The 17,177-nt window shown below is 61.8% G+C and overlaps 1 protein-coding gene across 2 annotated transcripts; it reads left to right on the forward strand.

Annotated features, from left to right (window-relative positions):
• Positions 1 to 72: 72 nt before the first annotated feature.
• Positions 73 to 16,572, forward strand: LOC132416269 (tubulin beta-3 chain). 2 transcript variants are annotated; one of them, XM_059999603.1, is made up of 6 exons: positions 73 to 4,676; positions 6,205 to 6,209; positions 7,619 to 7,746; positions 13,491 to 13,599; positions 14,138 to 14,248; positions 15,160 to 16,572. In XM_059999603.1, exons 1-6 carry the CDS (start codon positions 3,727 to 3,729, stop codon positions 16,233 to 16,235), a joined length of 2,379 nt encoding a protein of 792 aa, XP_059855586.1. In that variant the 5' UTR covers positions 73 to 3,726; the 3' UTR covers positions 16,236 to 16,572. The 2 variants fall into 2 exon arrangements, with proteins under 2 accessions (XP_059855586.1, XP_059855585.1); XM_059999602.1 differs by lacking the exons at positions 73 to 4,676; positions 6,205 to 6,209; positions 7,619 to 7,746 and adding an exon at positions 7,907 to 8,030.
• The last annotated feature ends 605 nt before the right edge of the window (positions 16,573 to 17,177 follow it).

Here is a 17,177-nt window from a genome sequence, read left to right on the forward strand (position 1 = left end):
GGCTCCCCCGGAGCGTGCCCCGCGGCCACTCACGGCAGAGCCCCAACCCTGGGCAGGACCTCTCCGCCGCTGCGCTGCTGGCCCGGGGCATCGCAGAGCCAGAATCCATGCTCGCTTCAGTGAGCGCCGTCGGTGGGGAGGCCGAGAGGTGTGTTTTGGAAAGAACGCTCGTCTTGGCAGCTCTGGGGGGTGTACGTGGCAGAGACTGGGGGGCACTTGATCCAGGGGTGAACGGACCACAGGCTGGGGAGGGTGAAGGGGTGGGACCTGGTGCTCTTGAGTGACAGCTCAGAACCACACGGGCTGCCTGTGACTAAGGATCCTGTTTGGTTCTGGAATGACCCAGGCCACCAAGGTTGTGAGCCCCACGTGCTACCCTGTACACTGGACACCCTCCCAGCCCTGACCTCCACCCACAGAGGCTGCCCGTGTGCTTCAGGGTGCGTTTGGGGCCCCAGGCCGGTCAGTGTGGCAGGAAGTGTGACCCAGCCATCTCCAACATGCACCCAAGTCCTGGTCCGTCGGCCCATCTTCCAGGAGGTCTGTGGCATCCTGATCGTGATGTGGGGTCACCTACTGCAGAGGCCTGTGAGGTCATCCTTCCAGCTGTTCCCGAGTCGGGGGCGCCTCTGTGCCTTGAACACCCGTGGCAAGGACAGGGCCCTGCAGACGTGGTTACCCCTCCCACCATCCACAGCCAGCTCGGAGACCGAGCCTGCCCTAGAACCACATGGTCTCCACCAGGGTGGCCTGTGATGAACTTCAGCAAGTAAGACAGTCTGCTGGGTGTCTTCTGGGAAGGGGATTGATCTCTGAAAATGACAGGCAAGCAAGGAGAGCTTGGCGCCCTACCTCTTCCAACCTTAAATACATTTAGGTGAGGGTGTGATGTGTGGCGCTACGGCAGCCATCTTGCAACCAGGAGTCCAACTTTAAAATGAAGAGCCAGTGTCCTGGGGATGGTGAAGCAGAGGCTGGGCCCAGGGGGTGATGAAACTGCTCACCCCCCAGGCCTGGTGCCCACCCAGTGCTCTGTCATGCTGCTCCGTCTAATGGGGGTGAGAAGACAGCCAAGGCCCTCACATCTAGGCACCTGCTGTAAAGGCTCAGCTGACCACTCACGCCTTGTGCTGCTCGTGCATTGCTGATGGGTTGTGCTCTTTCCCATCAAGTCACACCCCACCTCAGGTCTTCAGCATGGGCACCAAAGGGTGGGCACAAAGGCCCCTCCTTTCCCTGCGTTAAAGGAAACTAGACAACCCTGGAACCCAGACCCTATGACCCAGCTCTGGGCTAGGTCTTCCTGAGAGCTCTCCGTGGTGAGGGGAGGGGGCAGGGGCGCTGGCTGCACTCCCTGTGGCTGCTGTGAGGGGACCCCCATCGGGGGACCCCCATGAAGGCAGGCCTACCCGGTGTGGCCGTGGCTAGACAGGGGCGCCCCTGGGCTCTGCAGGCAGAAGCTCCTCAGGCTGCAGCTCCCACGAGCTCCCTCACATGGTGAGCCTCCGTGTGCTGCGGGCCTGGCCCTGTTCTGGTGCTGGGGACCCAGCACTGAGACAATTCCTGCTCTCACAGCCTCATGAGTGGTCGGCACGTGGTCTCATGTGGTGTGTCCTCTGAGGAGGTGGCCGTCCCCCCCCACCTGTCTCTGGCCAGTCCTCGCTTGCTTTCTTCCGGGGGCACTGGAGGTCGAGTGGGTAGGACTGGCTGCAGGGTTAGCTGTGGTTTCACGTGGCCGTTTCCCAGGACTGTGACCAATCGCAGCTCAGCTGTACCTGCTGTCCCCCTCCCTCGGGGTGGGAACCAGACAGGGAGTCTCGAGGCCTCCCCAGGAAGAGGGCTGTGGTCTCATGGCAAAGGCCGCCCAGTTCTCCTGGCCTTTGAAGTCTCAGGCTGGGGGCGCTGGGTCTGGGGAGGCGCAGCAATCTCAAAGGCCTCATTTATGGAGCCGTGATGACATGTAAGCTAGAGGCAGGACACTGCTCGCCCGGCGGCCAGGGAGTCCTGGGACTCACGTGACAGAGACACCAGGGTTCAGGGCAGCGATGCCAGCACTGCCCCCACCGTGGCTCTGCCTCATGGTCCTGCCCTGGGACCCTTTGCTCCCTTTGGGGTTCTCCACCAGGACGTGGGGCGCCCTGGTTCCTGTGGAGCCCAGGCGAGGCCCTTCCTTCCACGCTCCTCTACGTGGCGGGTGGGGGACTCGTGCACGGCCAGAAACAGGCAAACGGGTCCACCAGGGTGTAAAATGGTTTGGCGGAATCTACCGAAGCTGAAGGTGTGCCTCTGACCATGCGGTCCCACCCGTGTGTTACCCAGCAGCAGTGTCTGTGACAGACGGGGGCCACCCAAACGCCCACGCGACCTGCGCGTTAACGACCGCTGCGTGCGTCCGCGAGGGTGCCTCAGTGCTGAGCGAGGAAGGGTCCGGAGTCCACGCGTATCAGGTTCCAAAACAGGCAAAGTTAACCGATGGTCGGGGCCGGGAGGACACCCCGGAGGGTCTGGTGCAGTCGGTGTTTGATTGGGTGCTGCATTCCCGGCTGTATTTGGATGCGGTGTGCACCAACCTGCATGTTTATGATTTGTGTACTCTCATGTACGACGCGCTTCAATAAATAGCACCAACAGAGGCAAAGGGGGAAAGGGCCGTGTGAGTCGTCAAGGGCAGGGAAGGGAGCTGACGCTGGTGAGCAGGTGCGCCCTCCCCCGTCTGCTGAGGGGCACAGGACGGACCCAAACAGGAACATCACAGCCCAGCGCCTTCAAAGCACCAGACCCTCGGCCGGCCTCTGACTTCCCCCACCCGTGAGGGGGCGGCCCTGCGGTCCATGCCCACCCCGCCCTCAGAGGAGGCTTTGTCGTCAGCACCGGGCACTCTTTAGTGACAGAGTGCTGGCTCGGCTGCGGTGACCTTTTGCAGAGGCAGTGGGGACCGTCGGGGGAGGTCTGGCAGCTCTGTCCCCGCCCCTGCCCCGGGAGGAGCTGGAGCGCAGGAAGCGGCTGGGGGTCCTTGGGGCAGGACCGCCTTCAGTCCGCGTTTAACGTGGGGCAGGCTGGTGTGTGTGCATGCGTGTGTGTGTGTGTGTGTGTGCGCATGTGCGTGTGTGTGTTCCTGAGGCAGGATCCGACGGCTTCAGGGAGGAGGTGGTGGTCTTGCATCGGGCCTGGAAGAGGGCTGGAAGTCTCCGAGGCAGGTCCGGAGCGGGACCCCCGCGCCCGCGACACCTGGAGGGGAGGTGGGCTGAGCACGGCGCGGCTGGCCAGACTGCAGTGGTCTGAGCGCCAAGCTGCCGGGACAGGCCCGGATGGAGCTGCGCCATCTAGCGGCAGCCCTCACGCTGCAGCCCGGGCACACGCCCGTCGCGGTGCCGCCCTCAGGGGGAGGGCCTCTGCGGAAGACTTTAAAGGTCCTGAGGAAGGCAGGCGGTCTCGTAGGACCGAAGGTAGCAAGAGGGCTAGAAATGTCCGGATCTGGGCGACCGCGCCTCCAGGGAAGAGGGGAGGTGGACTGAGGACCAGGACAGAGACACTGAGCCCGCAAGGCTGGCAACTGGGAGCTTGGGGTCCTGGCTGGGAAGTGACGACTGGTGGAGAGGCCCGGGGCCGTGCCTGGGCCGACATTTGTCCAGCCCCGGAGGACGGAGTGTGAGGGGCCTCCCGGTGGAGCCATGAGCTGGGCGGGACCCTGAGAGCAAGGACCCCTTCCTGCTCCCTGGCAGGACGATGCCTGTGCTCGGCCCCCAGAGGCAGCTGCTGAGTCCCCTCAACTCCACGTCCCCAGCCACCCCCCGCCTCGGGCTGGCCACCAACCAGACGGGGCCCCAGTGCCTGGAGGTGTCCGTTCCCGAAGGGCTGTTCCTCAGCTTGGGGCTGGTGAGTCTCGTGGAGAACATGCTGGTGGTGGCCGCCATCATGAAGAACCGCAACCTGCACTCGCCCATGTACTACTTCATCTGCTGCCTGGCCGCGTCCGACCTGCTTGTGAGCATCAGCAACGTGCTGGAGACGGCCGTCATGCTGCTGCTGGAGGCCGGCGCCCTGGCCCCTCGGGCTGCCGTGGTGCAGCAGCTGGACGACGTCATTGATGTGCTCATCTGCAGCTCCATGGTGTCCAGCCTCTGCTTCCTGGGCGCCATCGCCGTGGACCGCTACATCTCCATCTTCTACGCCCTGCGGTACCACAGCCTCGTGACATTGCCCAGGGCGTGGCGGGCCATCGCGGCCATCTGGGTGGCCAGCATCCTTGCCAGCACCCTCTTCATCGCCTACTACAACCACGCAGCCGTCCTGCTCTGTCTCGTGAGCTTCTTCGTAGCCATGCTGGTGCTCATGGCAGTGCTGTACGTCCACATGCTGGCCCGGGCGTGCCAGCATGCCCGGGGCATTGCCCGGCTCCACAAGAGGCAGCGCTCCACCCAGCAGGGCTTCGGCCTCAAGGGCGCAGCCACCCTCACCATCCTGCTGGGCACCTTCTTCCTCTGCTGGGGCCCCTTCTTCCTCCACCTCTTGCTCATCGTCCTCTGCCCTCAACACCCCACCTGTGTCTGCATCTTCAAGAACTTCAACCTCTTCCTCACCCTCATCATCTGCAACGCCATTGTGGACCCTCTCATCTACGCCTTCCGCAGCCAGGAGCTCCGGAAGACGCTCCAAGAGGTGCTGCAGGGCTCCTGGTGAGCTGCTGGGCAGAGGGAGGAGGTGCTGTCGTGTGGCCCAAGCCCTGGGTGGCCGGGGCGGTCCCTTGGCGGAGAGGACGGGCTAGGCCATCGCTGAAGGTGTGGCTGCACAGACCTTCTGGGGCCCGGGAGGGGAATGGCCCGAAGCTCCAGGAGGCGCTGTGGGGGATGGGTGAGGCTGGGAGACTGCGGGGCACGGCCACCCCGTCCACTGGGATGTGCAGGGTGGTGGCAAAAGCTGTCGGCAGCGCTGCTCCAAGGACTTTGTGACCAGCAAGGAGGAAGGCGTGGAGCCACCGTGGAGGGTGGGGCTTCTCTCTTCCAAGGCTCAGTGGTGACCGAGAGCCAGGGCTCAGCCCATCTGTCGACACCGCACGCCCCCGGCGGACAGTGCCGGCCAACACCTGCTCTGGGTGAAGCGGGGGCCATCGGCCTGAACTGGGGACCAGTACCCAGGCTCCTGGGCCAGGAAGCAGCCTGGTAATAAATTCTATGCTTGGTAATAAATTCTTGCAGCCTCCTTGCCATCTGTCTTGCCTCCTTCCAGAAGCTGCTTGAAGCTTGAGGTGGAGGAGTGGGGGCGGGGCTGAGGGGGGAAGGAAGGAAGGAAGTCCCAGGAACCAGCCAGCAACCGTGGCTGGGCTGCCCAGGTGAGGAAACCACAGCCCCACCTGGGGGAGAGCGCGGGAACCTGACCACACCCACCCGATCCTGTGCCTTTGCTTTCTCTGGGGTGCAAACCCCCGCCCAGAGCAACTGGAGTAAGGGCAGCAGCTCCCCTACCCCCAGCCACCACCATGGTGACAAGACCCCAGCACTGTCCAGGCGCCCTCAACTGCAGCAGAAGCAGGACCACAGTGACCCATGTGTGACCCTGGCCAGAACGTGGCCCTCTCTTGGCCCAGTCCTGCAGCCCCTCGTCCGTATCCCTGCCTCATCCAGGGGCAGGGTGGCCTGGAGGCTGGGGTCTGCTCTCTTCCAAGTGCTGCCCTTCTGGGAGGAGGGTCAGGGCTCCACCAGCCCTGGGGGGTGTGAGGCAAGGCCCCCCAGAAGGCCGTGAGGCTGTCCAGGGGCTACAGGGGTGTCCAAGCCCCAGGGGAGTGGGCCTCTGCGGCGGACCGTGCTGACTGATGCTGGGAGCCCTTGGGTCCTCCCTCTGCTGCAGCCCTGGGCTGAGTTCCCACCTGCTTCCTCCACAGACACAGCATACATTCGACCCCCTTCCTGGTACAGGCTCAGTGGAGGAACAGTGATGGTATCAGCCAACTCCAAGGCAGGTCTAGTAATGCCTGCAGCCCCTGCCGCCCCCTGGCCAGCCACCCGAGCCCTGTCCCGGCCAGTTCCTGCCCGCCCACCACTGGCAGCTCCAGCCCTGACTGCTGACCTCCGGGCTGGGAGCTGGTTCCCAGCAGGGCCGGCTTTTGCTGGGAGACGGGATGATGAGTCAGCCTCGAGCCGGGCACCAGAGCCCTCTGGGGATGGAGGGGGAGCTGGCCTGGCCCGATGCCACCCTGCAGGGCAGCAGGGCTGGTGATGGGTCCTGGTCAACGGGATGCAAAGCTTCTTCCTTTGCTCAACAGGGAGGCGCAGCCAGCTCCAGGGAAGAGCCAAATGCTCCCCAGGACCCCCTGAACGGGGACAGGGAGGGGCCCCAGGCGGCTGGAAGCCAACCACAGAAAGCCACATCATGGACGTGTTGTGAGGGAGGGCGTCTCTCGAGAACAAAAGGCCCACTTCTAGACTTGCCAAACTGGGGAAGCTGCAAGAGGAGAAAGAGAGGGGCGCGCACACAGCTACACCACACAAGCAGTGTGACCGCACACACAGGAACAGGTCCGCACGCTGTGGCTGAGACCCTTCCTGAGGATTTTGTTACTGAAATATCAGGACTTGATGATAGGCGGTTTCACTCTAACGTCTGACCCCAGCAGACTGCTAGGCCAGTGGGTCGTCCAGCCTCTGAACTGCGTGTCTACTTCACCGCCTCCCTTCTCTCCCTTATGCGCACACCATCTCCCTACGTAGCTCCCCCAGCCCACCGAATTTCCTTAGCCTCACTTGGACCAAGACTCCAGGGGTACAGGTGACATCAGGGAGAGTGAGTCAGACAGAAACCACTGCCCTCCCCCCACCCCACCCCCAGTCAGTTCTGTGCCTGGCTTGTTTGTGTCTTTCTGACAATTCCTGACACCGATGTTCACTGAGCAGCAGCTACATGCCAGGTGCTGTGCCTGGCAGGGGTACAGAGCAGCCCCACCTGCTAGGTCCGTTTGGAATCTCATGGCAGCCCCCTGGGGAAGAAGAGGCAGGTGGCATCCCCCAGTGCAGAGAAGAACAGTGAAACTCAGAGCTGCCATAGCAACCCACCGCCCCCCTCCTGCACTCACAGCCCTTCTGACTCAGACGTTTGGGAGCCCTGCCCCATGATTTCTTTCTTCTGGAGAGAAGTCGGTGCCCGCTGCAGCCTTTTCCTGGCTACCCCACCATTAAGGGACCCGGCAAAGCTCAGAGTACCTGGTCCGCCCCTTCGCGACACAAGACAGGGAGCTGGGAGGCGTCCATGTTGGCCTTTCGGGGTGGGAAATGGGGTTGGTCCCTACACAGGTGTGGACAAGAAAGACCCTCCTCGCAAAGCCGAGGGGGGAGGCTGCCGCTGGGGTGGGATAGAGGCGGCAGCCGGGGCGGGGGCCGAGGGCCAAGGGGGCTTCTATTGTCCTCCCTGGAGCTCGCCAGCCCCTCCTTTCGGGTGCGCGGTCCCCAGACCCCTGGGGCGGCGGGAGGAGGCGCTGCAGCGCGCGGTGGAGCGGGGATGCGCGGTGCTGATGCTGCAGCCCTGCCGCATTCTGCGGCGGCGTCCCCGGATTGGCCGCGCGCGATGACGCCAGGGCGGGCGCGGCGGGCGGGGCCCAGCCTATAAGAGCGGGCGGCGGGGGCGGCAGATCCTCCGCAGCCAGCCCCGGCCCCAGCGCGTCCGCCTGCGTCCCGCAGCCGCCCGCCACACGCACCGAGCATGAGGGAGATCGTGCACATCCAGGCCGGCCAGTGCGGCAACCAGATCGGGGCCAAGGTGAGGCCGCGCGCCGCCCCCCTGCGCCGGGCTCCGCACCCGGCGCGCATCCCGCGTCCCCCGCCCCCTCCTCGAGCCGGTCCCCGGGGGGAGGGAAGCAGGGAGGCGGTACGCGCAGAGCCGCACCCCGAGCCTCACTCGCCACTGCGAAGCCTAGAAGAAAAGGATGGGCTTGCCCTCGCTGCGGGCTGCCGGGACGCCGGGTCGTCCCCTCTGCCATTTCCACCCCCGCCTTTCCGCTGCCCCTACCGGGCTTACCTCGGGCCTGCGGGAGCACAGCGCAGGTCAGCCGCTAAACTCCATCCACCCGCCGCTGCAGGTGCGGGGAGGCGGGGGGGCGCTGGCTGGGCGTGGCCCTCTTCTCTGGGGTCACAATGCAGCCTCAGGCGAGATGGGTGGGGTGGGCAGGTTTGGGTGGGGCTCGCCCCGAAGCCATAATGATCCCCCCCCCGGCACGCCAGTAACTTGGTACCCTCCAAGAGTCCAGAGCCGCCCCATGCCCCCACCTAGCTTTGACCACCCTCAGCTTCCTTTTGGAAGCTGGCCGCACCCTTTTCCTTTGTTGGGGGAGGAATTGGGCCCGGACTCGGGATGACCTTGGTTGAGGACTGGACTCTCCCTCAGCGTAGCCCTGCCTGGGCAACCCCTGGCCCCTCGCCACAGGGTTGGATCAAACCCACGTAGGGACCGCGAGTCTCGGGGTCGGACGTGGGAACAAAGCCGGGGTGGGCGGGTGGGGTCGAGAGCTACTTCACCACTAGGCCCCTCCCCTCCATTGTTAGCCCACCTCACAGATGTTGGAACTGAGGCGGGAAGGGAATGGCGTCATCCCCAGCCGAACCCAGGAGGCAGGTGTCCCATCCCTAAGTCCAGAGAAGCTGTCCCTTGCCCAAGGTCACATAGCAAGTGGAGACAGAGCCTCTCCACCCTCCGGCTCTCAGTCTCTGCAAATGCCCAGCGCAGGGCTCAGGCTGGGTGGGTGCGGCCTGCTGCCCCCTGTGCTTTCCTCAGAACAATATAGGGGAGGGGGGGGGCGGGTGGCTTTGTCAGCACCAAGGCCAGGGACCCAGAGAGGGCTGGTGTCGAGCTGGTTCCCTAAGGAGGCAGTGGGAGGAGACTGGTCCTGGAGGGGAAGGGGCCAGGAAAGGCTTCCTCTGGAGGCTGTTGCCATGGAAACCGGGCAAGAACAAAAAGCTAATTACAACAGGGCTGGGGCAGCCACGTGGCTGACATGTAAATTGCAACTTGGGCTCTAGGGTGGAGGCGCCTCACATGGGGGGGAGGGCGTAGTGGGGAGACACCCTAATCACCGAGGAGACAGCTGTGCCTGCCTGAGGAAGGGGCTGGGGGAGGGGAGGCCTGGGGGACCAAGGCCTCAAATTAAATCAGGGCTCTGGGGGCTGTCACTGACAGCTGCCCTGGACGGGCAGAAGGGGCCATGGGCTCATTAATGTGGTCACAGGGGCCAGGCCTGCCCTGAGCATCTGCTCCTCCGAGAGTCAGGGGTCACTGAAGGGAAGCAGGGCAGCCTGAGTCCCACCATGAGCCTGGGGGAGTGGTGATCCTGTCACGGGGCTTCCTTCTATGGCTGGACCGGCACTGATCAGGCAAACGCGGGTTCATGCCCAGCTGCAGCCCCCATGGGTGGAGGGCAGGGCAGAGGCAGCGGCCCGAGTGCTGGACAGTGGCCTCCGCAGAGATTTTTTTCCTGCTTCAAGTGCAGTGGCCCTTGGGTTTGCTCATTACTTTTTATTCATTTTGGCTTAATTTCCTTCACTCTTGTTTGTTTTTAAAACTAATATCTGATCCTTTTCAACAATGCAAAAGAGAGAGTGGTGGATTTGGGGGGGAGGGGGATCGTTTCTTCCTTTTCAACCGCTGCCCTTTGCAGTGACCAATGGAAGCAGTCTAGTGGTTTCCTTCCGGCCTCCCAGCACTGGAAAATCTCCAGAACCAAACTGGACGCGCTCACAGCGTGTGTGGGGATTTGCCTGCCCCGGCACCCAGCACCTGCCCTGTGGACAGGCATGCGTTCCTTGGCCATTTTTGTTTCCAGCTTCCGTACTGGTTGTGACCTCCTGGTGGAGGGAGAGCAAACTTTTCTCGCCCATCACCAGCAAGCAGTAGCTGACTGGGGTGGGCAAGAGGGGCTGCTTCCCCTGCTTGGGGGCGGGCCGCCCGCTCGGGAGAGGGCCTGGCTGCGGGTGGGGATGGGAGTGGAAGTTATGGAGGGAGGTCAGGGCGATCGGGGCCAGGAGAGAGCAGGGCTCTCCTGAGAGGTGACATGACGGCATTTATGACTCGTGACGATGACCACTACGTGTTGGGCGCTGCACTTCTCGAGGCTGCGGTGGGATTGGGTGTCGCCCTTCCCCAAGGATAAAAAAAACGCCTGGGATGGACAGAGCAGGAGTTTGAATCTAGGCCTGTGTGGACACATCAGGATGGGCAGGGAGACCCCAGCTCCCACAGTGGGGCGAAGAGTCTGAGGACCCCACCCTCCGCCCTTAGGGGGCAGGGCCGTCCCGGAGCCTTTGTCTGCGCCCAGCCTCTCGGCCGCTGGGCGGGGTCTCGGAAGGGCGGGGCCTGGCCCTGACAACCAATGGGAAGAGGAATTTCCTGGTTTCCGCACCCCACCCCCACCCCCGCCCCTCCCAGTTGGGTCCAGCTTAACCGCCCCCCCCCCCGTCGGCCAGCCACCTCCCCCGCCCACGAGCGTAGGCGCCGCAAAGGTCAGTACCACGGACAGCGCCGCGGCGCACGCCCCCAGCTCGAGACAAAACCGTGGGGTCTGAAATAGGAGCCCTGGCCTGGACCCTGGGGTCCGCGCGCCACCTGGCAGTTTTCTCATCTGTAGTGATGATCATAATTATTCTTTAATTTATAAAATAGTATTTTGTTATTTATTAAATGTTATATGATCTGTATATATAATATATTCTAAGTTTTATTATTTTAAATCACAATTCGTATTTGTTTTAACTACAAAAGCAATTATTAACGTATTCTCCTTCTAAAAAGTTGAAACATTGCAGATAAGGCTAAAGTGCCCATGTAAGCACCTCACCCCTCTCCGTCCCTCTCTTCAGGCAGGACAAGTTATTTTCCACTATTCTAGTCCATCTTCTGTGCATAAGCACCTATGTATAAAAAATATAGCATCTGCTGTGAGATTCTTGCTTTTACTCTGTATGTCATTGCAATGTGCCTTTTCCCCTAAGGGTGTGCCTTGGAGATCTGCTCATACCAGTGGTGATCTCTTATTGCAACACAATATTCCAAAGTATATTGATTTTTTTTCAAGTATCTTTTATTTTATTTATCAGTGAATATGACTTTACAAATTTAACTAATATCTAAGGCCTTTTAATTTTGTGAGGCCAACATTTGCTCACTGCTTTTATGTGTCAGGCCTTGAGTTGACCACTTGAAGTGGGTATCATATTATGTCCACTTTACAGATGAGAAAACGGAGGTCCTGAGAGGTGGAGTCACTGGCACACACTGGCCAGTGCTGGGGTCTGCACTCACTCTGGTCTGCTGCCTCCTGGAAGCCTATGCATGTCATAGAGCGGTCCAGAGAACTTTCCATAGATGTGTTGGTGGCTCGGTGGCTGAGTCACTCTCTCCCCCTCCCACACTTGCCATCTCAAGCTCACCCCTTCTCTACAGGGGCTGTGGGTATCTCTGAAGCCAGAGGTCTGGGGTGTCCCAGGGCTGTGGGAACCAAGGCCCCCGGCTCACACTGTCCTGAGGAGGGCATGGGGAACCCAGCAGTGGGAGGAAGCTCTGATCAGGCCCTGAATGCCTCAGTGACACCTCTAATTACAGCGGTAATGCACACTTAATGCAGAAAAAAAGAAGAAAACTTACCAATGACAAAAACACACAAAGGAGGAAGAAGTCCAGCTCCCGCCCTTGCTGAGAGCTGACCTCTGATAACAGTCTCTCTGGGTGAAATGCCAAGATCCTTCTGTACATTTTAGAATAATGACAGTTCATACTTCTCAGGTTTAAAAATGTTTTTATTTTTAACTAATCTTTTTTTTTTTTGAGAAGTTAACATGTGCACGTGACAAAAATTCCAAAAGAACCAAACGGTGTGCAGTGCCAAAGCCTCTCCCCCAGCCCCGGACCGCCCTCAGGCACGGCTGCCTCCCCCAGCCCCGGACCGCTCTCAGGCACGGCTGCCTCCCCCAGCCCCGGACCGCTCTCAGGCACGGCTGCCTCCCCCAGCCCCGGACCGCCCTCAGGCACGGCTGCCTCCCCCAGCCCCGGACCGCTCTCAGGCACGGCTGCCTCCCCCAGCCCCGGACCGCTCTCAGGCACGGCTGCCTCCCCCAGCCCCGGACCGCTCTCAGGCACGGCTGCCTCCCCCAGCCCCGGACCGCTCTCAGGCACGGCTGCCTCCCCCAGCCCCGGACCGCTCTCAGGCACGGCTGCCTCCCCCAGCCCCGGACCGCTCTCAGGCACGGCTGCCTCCCCCAGCCCCGGACCGCTCTCAGGCACGGCTGCCTCCCCCAGCCCCGGACCGCTCTCAGGCACGGCTGCCTCCCCCAGCCCCGGACCGCTCTCAGACACGGCTGCCGGGAGCAGATTTCTGAATGTCTGTCAGAGACATCTATATATAGATACACATGTGAAAACTGATTTCTAACTGCTTTTCTCACTGAGCAGTCTTTTCCCGAGCACATGACCCATGTGTAGAGGCCCTTTGCTTCTTGGGGCCTTCACACCCGTTCTTCTGAGTCACCCCAACCCTGAGGGGCAAAGGGGAGGGGCACTGGTAAGTCACACGGTGTGTGACCATGATCTCCGGCCTGCATGGGCAGCTGTGCTCTGAGACAGCCTGGAAGTGCCCCTGGGGCGAGCACAGAGCACTGCGCAGCCTTCCCTTCACCCAGGGCGGGTGTCTTTGCCTGCTAATAATCCCACACGGCACTCACCATTCACAGGCCCCGTGCAGAGTAACTTGCTTTATTCTCACAACAACCTGGCTTCATCATCAGGCCCACTGAACAGGTGAGACCACTGAGGCACAGAGAACCTCCAGGACCTGCCCAAGGTCACGCAGCTGGGAAGGGGTGGTCCTGCCCTGCCCCAGTCCTGAGAGAAGCGCGGTAGGTTCCTGCCCAGGGCGAGCAGGGCAGGAGACCGTGGGGAGAGTGAGCCCTTGAAGCTGGGGCTGTGCCGTCTCAGCTTGGACAGGCTGGGTAACCCCAGGCAAGCGACTCCCCACTCAGGCCCCTGTGGCTCCTGTCGGCTGAGGCTGCTGGCGTGCTGGACGCTGCCAGGCCCCGTCACCGGACATCTTTGCCTCGACACCGAGGGGCACGTGTATCCTGGACCCTGTCTCCAGCACTTACCTTCTCTGTGCTTCAGCTTTCTCATCTGAAAGGAGGGAATTAAAAACGAAACACCCCAAGAGGGTGTTTATTACTCATGGAGAAGTAGACTCCCCAAGGCCCCTGGTCACCAAGGGCAGAGCTGGGTCTGGGGACCCGGGTCTGTGTCAGCTGAGCCCTGAACCACGCTGAAGGCTCTGGTCTCCATGGACATGCATATTTATTATGACAATTTTCTTACAGATGACACAGCTAGGGGTTCTTTTTCAAAGTCACTCAAAGGGACTAGTGCAGGCTGGGTCCAAGCCCCTAATTTCGTACCAGGGCTTCAAGGCTACGGGAGGGAAGGGGCCTGGTGGGGGTCACAACCACCTACTGACCCCTCCGTTCCCCCTGCAGTTCTGGGAGGTCATCAGCGACGAGCACGGGATAGACCCCAGTGGCAATTATGTAGGGGACTCGGACCTGCAGCTGGAGCGCATCAGCGTCTACTACAACGAGGCCTCTTGTGAGCCCCCATCCTGGACCAAGGGGTGGGGTGGGGGGACCTTGACTGCTGGGTCCCAGCATCTCTGCCTTCCTTTCGGTTGGCTGGCAGGTGCAACCAGAGACTCACAGAATAAAGACAGGGGATCCTAATAACCCTAGCGAGATTCAAATGTGTTTAATGGCCATGAGACACACGCACAGTCCGGTGGAATGGCCAGGGCTGGGCAGGGTCCCAAAGGCCCCTTCAGGAGGCCCATGGGAGGGTCCAGAGCAGGGGTTACCTGGAGAGGTCGGGCAGGGGCTACTCAGCAACTGGTGCGAAATGGTGTCTTTAGTGAACTGGCAAAATATTAACCTGCCCACGTAGACGTGGGATTTGGTCCTGGCTGTCCGGATGTCAACCATGACTCCCTTTTCACACGTGGCTCCTGCCTCTCTGACCCCAGAGTCTGAGCTCTTAGGGTGAGAGCATGAGGCTGGCAGTCTGGGGCAGGACTTAGAGGGAAGGAGGGGCGCCTAGCTTCTGTGACCCATGTAACCCACCCCTCTGCCCTCAGCTCACAAGTATGTGCCTCGGGCCATCCTGGTGGACCTGGAGCCTGGAACCATGGACAGCGTCCGGTCTGGGGCCTTTGGGCACCTCTTCAGGCCTGACAACTTCATCTTCGGTAAGTTTCCCCTGCCCCAGCCTCTCCTGGTGGACCCCACTGCCGGCAAACCCGGATCAACAGAAACAAGGGCAGAGTCACCCCTGCCTGTGACCCTGCAGAGCAGACCTGATCTCCCCAAGCTGCACCTTGGCACAGAGTCCCGGAGAAAGGGTTCTGTGCAAGGAACAGAAACAAGGGCAGAGTCACCCCTGCCTGTGACCCTGCAGAGCAGACCTGATCTCCCCAATCTGCAGCTTGGCACAGAGTCCCGGAGAAAGGGTTCTGTGCAAGGAACAGAAACAAGGGCAGAGTCACCCCTGCCTGTGACCCTGCAGAGCAGACCTGATCTCCCCAATCTGCACCTTGGCACAGAGTCCCGGAGAAAGGGTTCTGTGCAAGGAACAGAAACCACTTGTGATTTCAAGCAGAACGATGTGTGCGACAGAGGCTTGAGCTCACAGGATCCTTAGAGAGATGGGGGCGGGGGCGGGGTAGGGGGCAGCAGCAGTGCCTCCAGAGGATACCGGCTCACGAGCACGCGACGTTGCTGTGGTCAGGTCAGCTGTCCTCACACCCTTGAGTCTGGTGGCAGGGCCCTGGGTGCTCACACGGTGACAGGAGGAAGGCCACAGCCCACTTCCACCCCCCAGCGCTCAGCACCCCAACTCATGGGCATGAGCCTCCTCCCGACCCCGGGCTGTGAGGGGTGCTGGGGCTGCAGTTTACCCTTCCAGCACAGCCGGCCAGAGGGTGGGTGGCCTGGAGGGGAGGGATGATCGACTCCCCACACGGTGTGGCTGGGAGGGGTTGAGAAGGTGCGGGCAGCCCCGCTTCATGGAGGGTAAACAGGCACAGGGCTGCGTCCGCGGCTGCCATCAGGCAGGCACTGGAGGTCTGACCCCGTCCGTGTCCCCCTGCCCCCGTCCCAGGTCAGAGTGGGGCCGGCAACAACTGGGCCAAGGGCCACTACACGGAGGGTGCCGAGCTGGTGGACTCGGTCCTGGACGTGGTGCGGAAGGAGTGTGAGAATTGCGACTGCCTGCAGGGCTTCCAGCTGACCCACTCGCTGGGGGGCGGCACGGGCTCGGGCATGGGCACCCTGCTCATCAGCAAGGTCCGCGAGGAGTACCCCGACCGCATCATGAACACCTTCAGCGTGGTGCCCTCGCCCAAGGTGTCGGACACGGTGGTCGAGCCCTACAACGCCACGCTGTCCATCCACCAGCTGGTGGAGAACACGGACGAGACCTACTGCATCGACAACGAGGCGCTGTACGACATCTGCTTCCGCACTCTCAAGCTGGCCACGCCCACCTACGGGGACCTCAACCACCTGGTGTCGGCCACCATGAGCGGGGTCACCACCTCCCTGCGCTTCCCGGGCCAGCTCAACGCCGACCTGCGCAAGCTGGCCGTGAACATGGTGCCCTTCCCGCGCCTGCACTTCTTCATGCCCGGCTTCGCCCCGCTCACCGCCCGCGGCAGCCAGCAGTACCGCGCGCTGACGGTGCCCGAGCTCACCCAGCAGATGTTTGACGCCAAGAACATGATGGCGGCCTGCGACCCCCGCCACGGGCGCTACCTGACCGTGGCCACTGTCTTCCGGGGCCGCATGTCCATGAAGGAGGTGGACGAGCAGATGCTGGCCATCCAGAGCAAGAACAGCAGCTACTTTGTCGAGTGGATCCCCAACAACGTGAAGGTGGCCGTGTGCGACATCCCGCCCCGCGGGCTCAAGATGTCCTCCACCTTCATCGGCAACAGCACGGCCATCCAGGAGCTGTTCAAGCGCATCTCGGAGCAGTTCACGGCCATGTTCCGCCGCAAGGCCTTCCTGCACTGGTACACGGGCGAGGGCATGGACGAGATGGAGTTCACCGAGGCCGAAAGCAACATGAACGACCTGGTGTCCGAGTACCAGCAGTACCAGGACGCCACGGCCGAGGAGGAGGGGGAGATGTATGAAGATGATGATGAGGAATCCGAGGCGCAGGGCCCCAAGTGAAGCGGCTGAGGGGTGGGACGCGGCCGCGGCCAGGACCGACAGGTCTGTCCCCTGAGCCATGTAGCCACTGACACACCCCTGCCCTTTCCCCCACCAGGCCCCGTCATGTCACCCTAGGGCTCCCAAGTGTGTGTCCTTTAGTACTTACAGCATCCCCGCCCCATGTGAGTCTTCTCCGCTGTCTTCCGCCATAGGTCAAATCCATTTTGCGTGGCCCGTTTGTCTCTCTGCTTTATCATCAGCTCCAGGCCTGATGTTTTATGGTTTGGTTCGTTTTTTTTACTGGTTTGTGTTTATATCTTGGGGGGATACTTAATAAATTTATCGCTGTCGGATACCCGTGCCTGGTGCTGGAGAGTTCTTCTTATTCTGGAAAGTTGGGGCCAGAGGGGTTAGGAGGGGCAGACAGGGAGGCCCGGTGGCAGGGGCAGGACAGAGCATCATCGTCTCCCAGTGGGGGCTGACGTGGGCCTGTGCTTGGAACCTGCAGCTGTCCCAAGGTGCAGCCCCTGGCAGGGGAGCTCCTGGCGGTGGTGCTGGAGAAGGTGGCCATGGCTGCAGGAGGCCCAGGCGTGCTCTCAGGCGACCCAGCACAAGCCCCAGTCCCCTCCAGGGTGACTCGTGCCGCAGAGTTTTCCTCTGGCTTATCCGGGCGCTAGACGTTAGAGGCAGGCAGCCGAGACCCAAAGGGGAGTCAGGAAGGGGGGACCTTGAGGACTCCCCCGGAAAATGTAGTGTGCTGGAGGGCGGGGGCTTGAGCCCTGGGGAAGGGCGGGTCTGGTCAGCGAGTTGTGGGCACAGCACCCCGCGCAGCCGGGTCGGAAGCGAAGTTCTGGCCCACGCGCCCCCTGGCGGTCGTTTCCTGTGGCCGCAGGGCGCCCAGGGTCCCGCTGGAAGGGGAAACCTGGCCGCCCCCTCCTCGTATAGAGAGAGAAGTGGAAT

Source organism: Delphinus delphis, chromosome 20, assembly GCF_949987515.2.
Source record: "Delphinus delphis chromosome 20, mDelDel1.2, whole genome shotgun sequence".
Taxonomy (NCBI): Eukaryota; Metazoa; Chordata; class Mammalia; order Artiodactyla; family Delphinidae; genus Delphinus; species Delphinus delphis.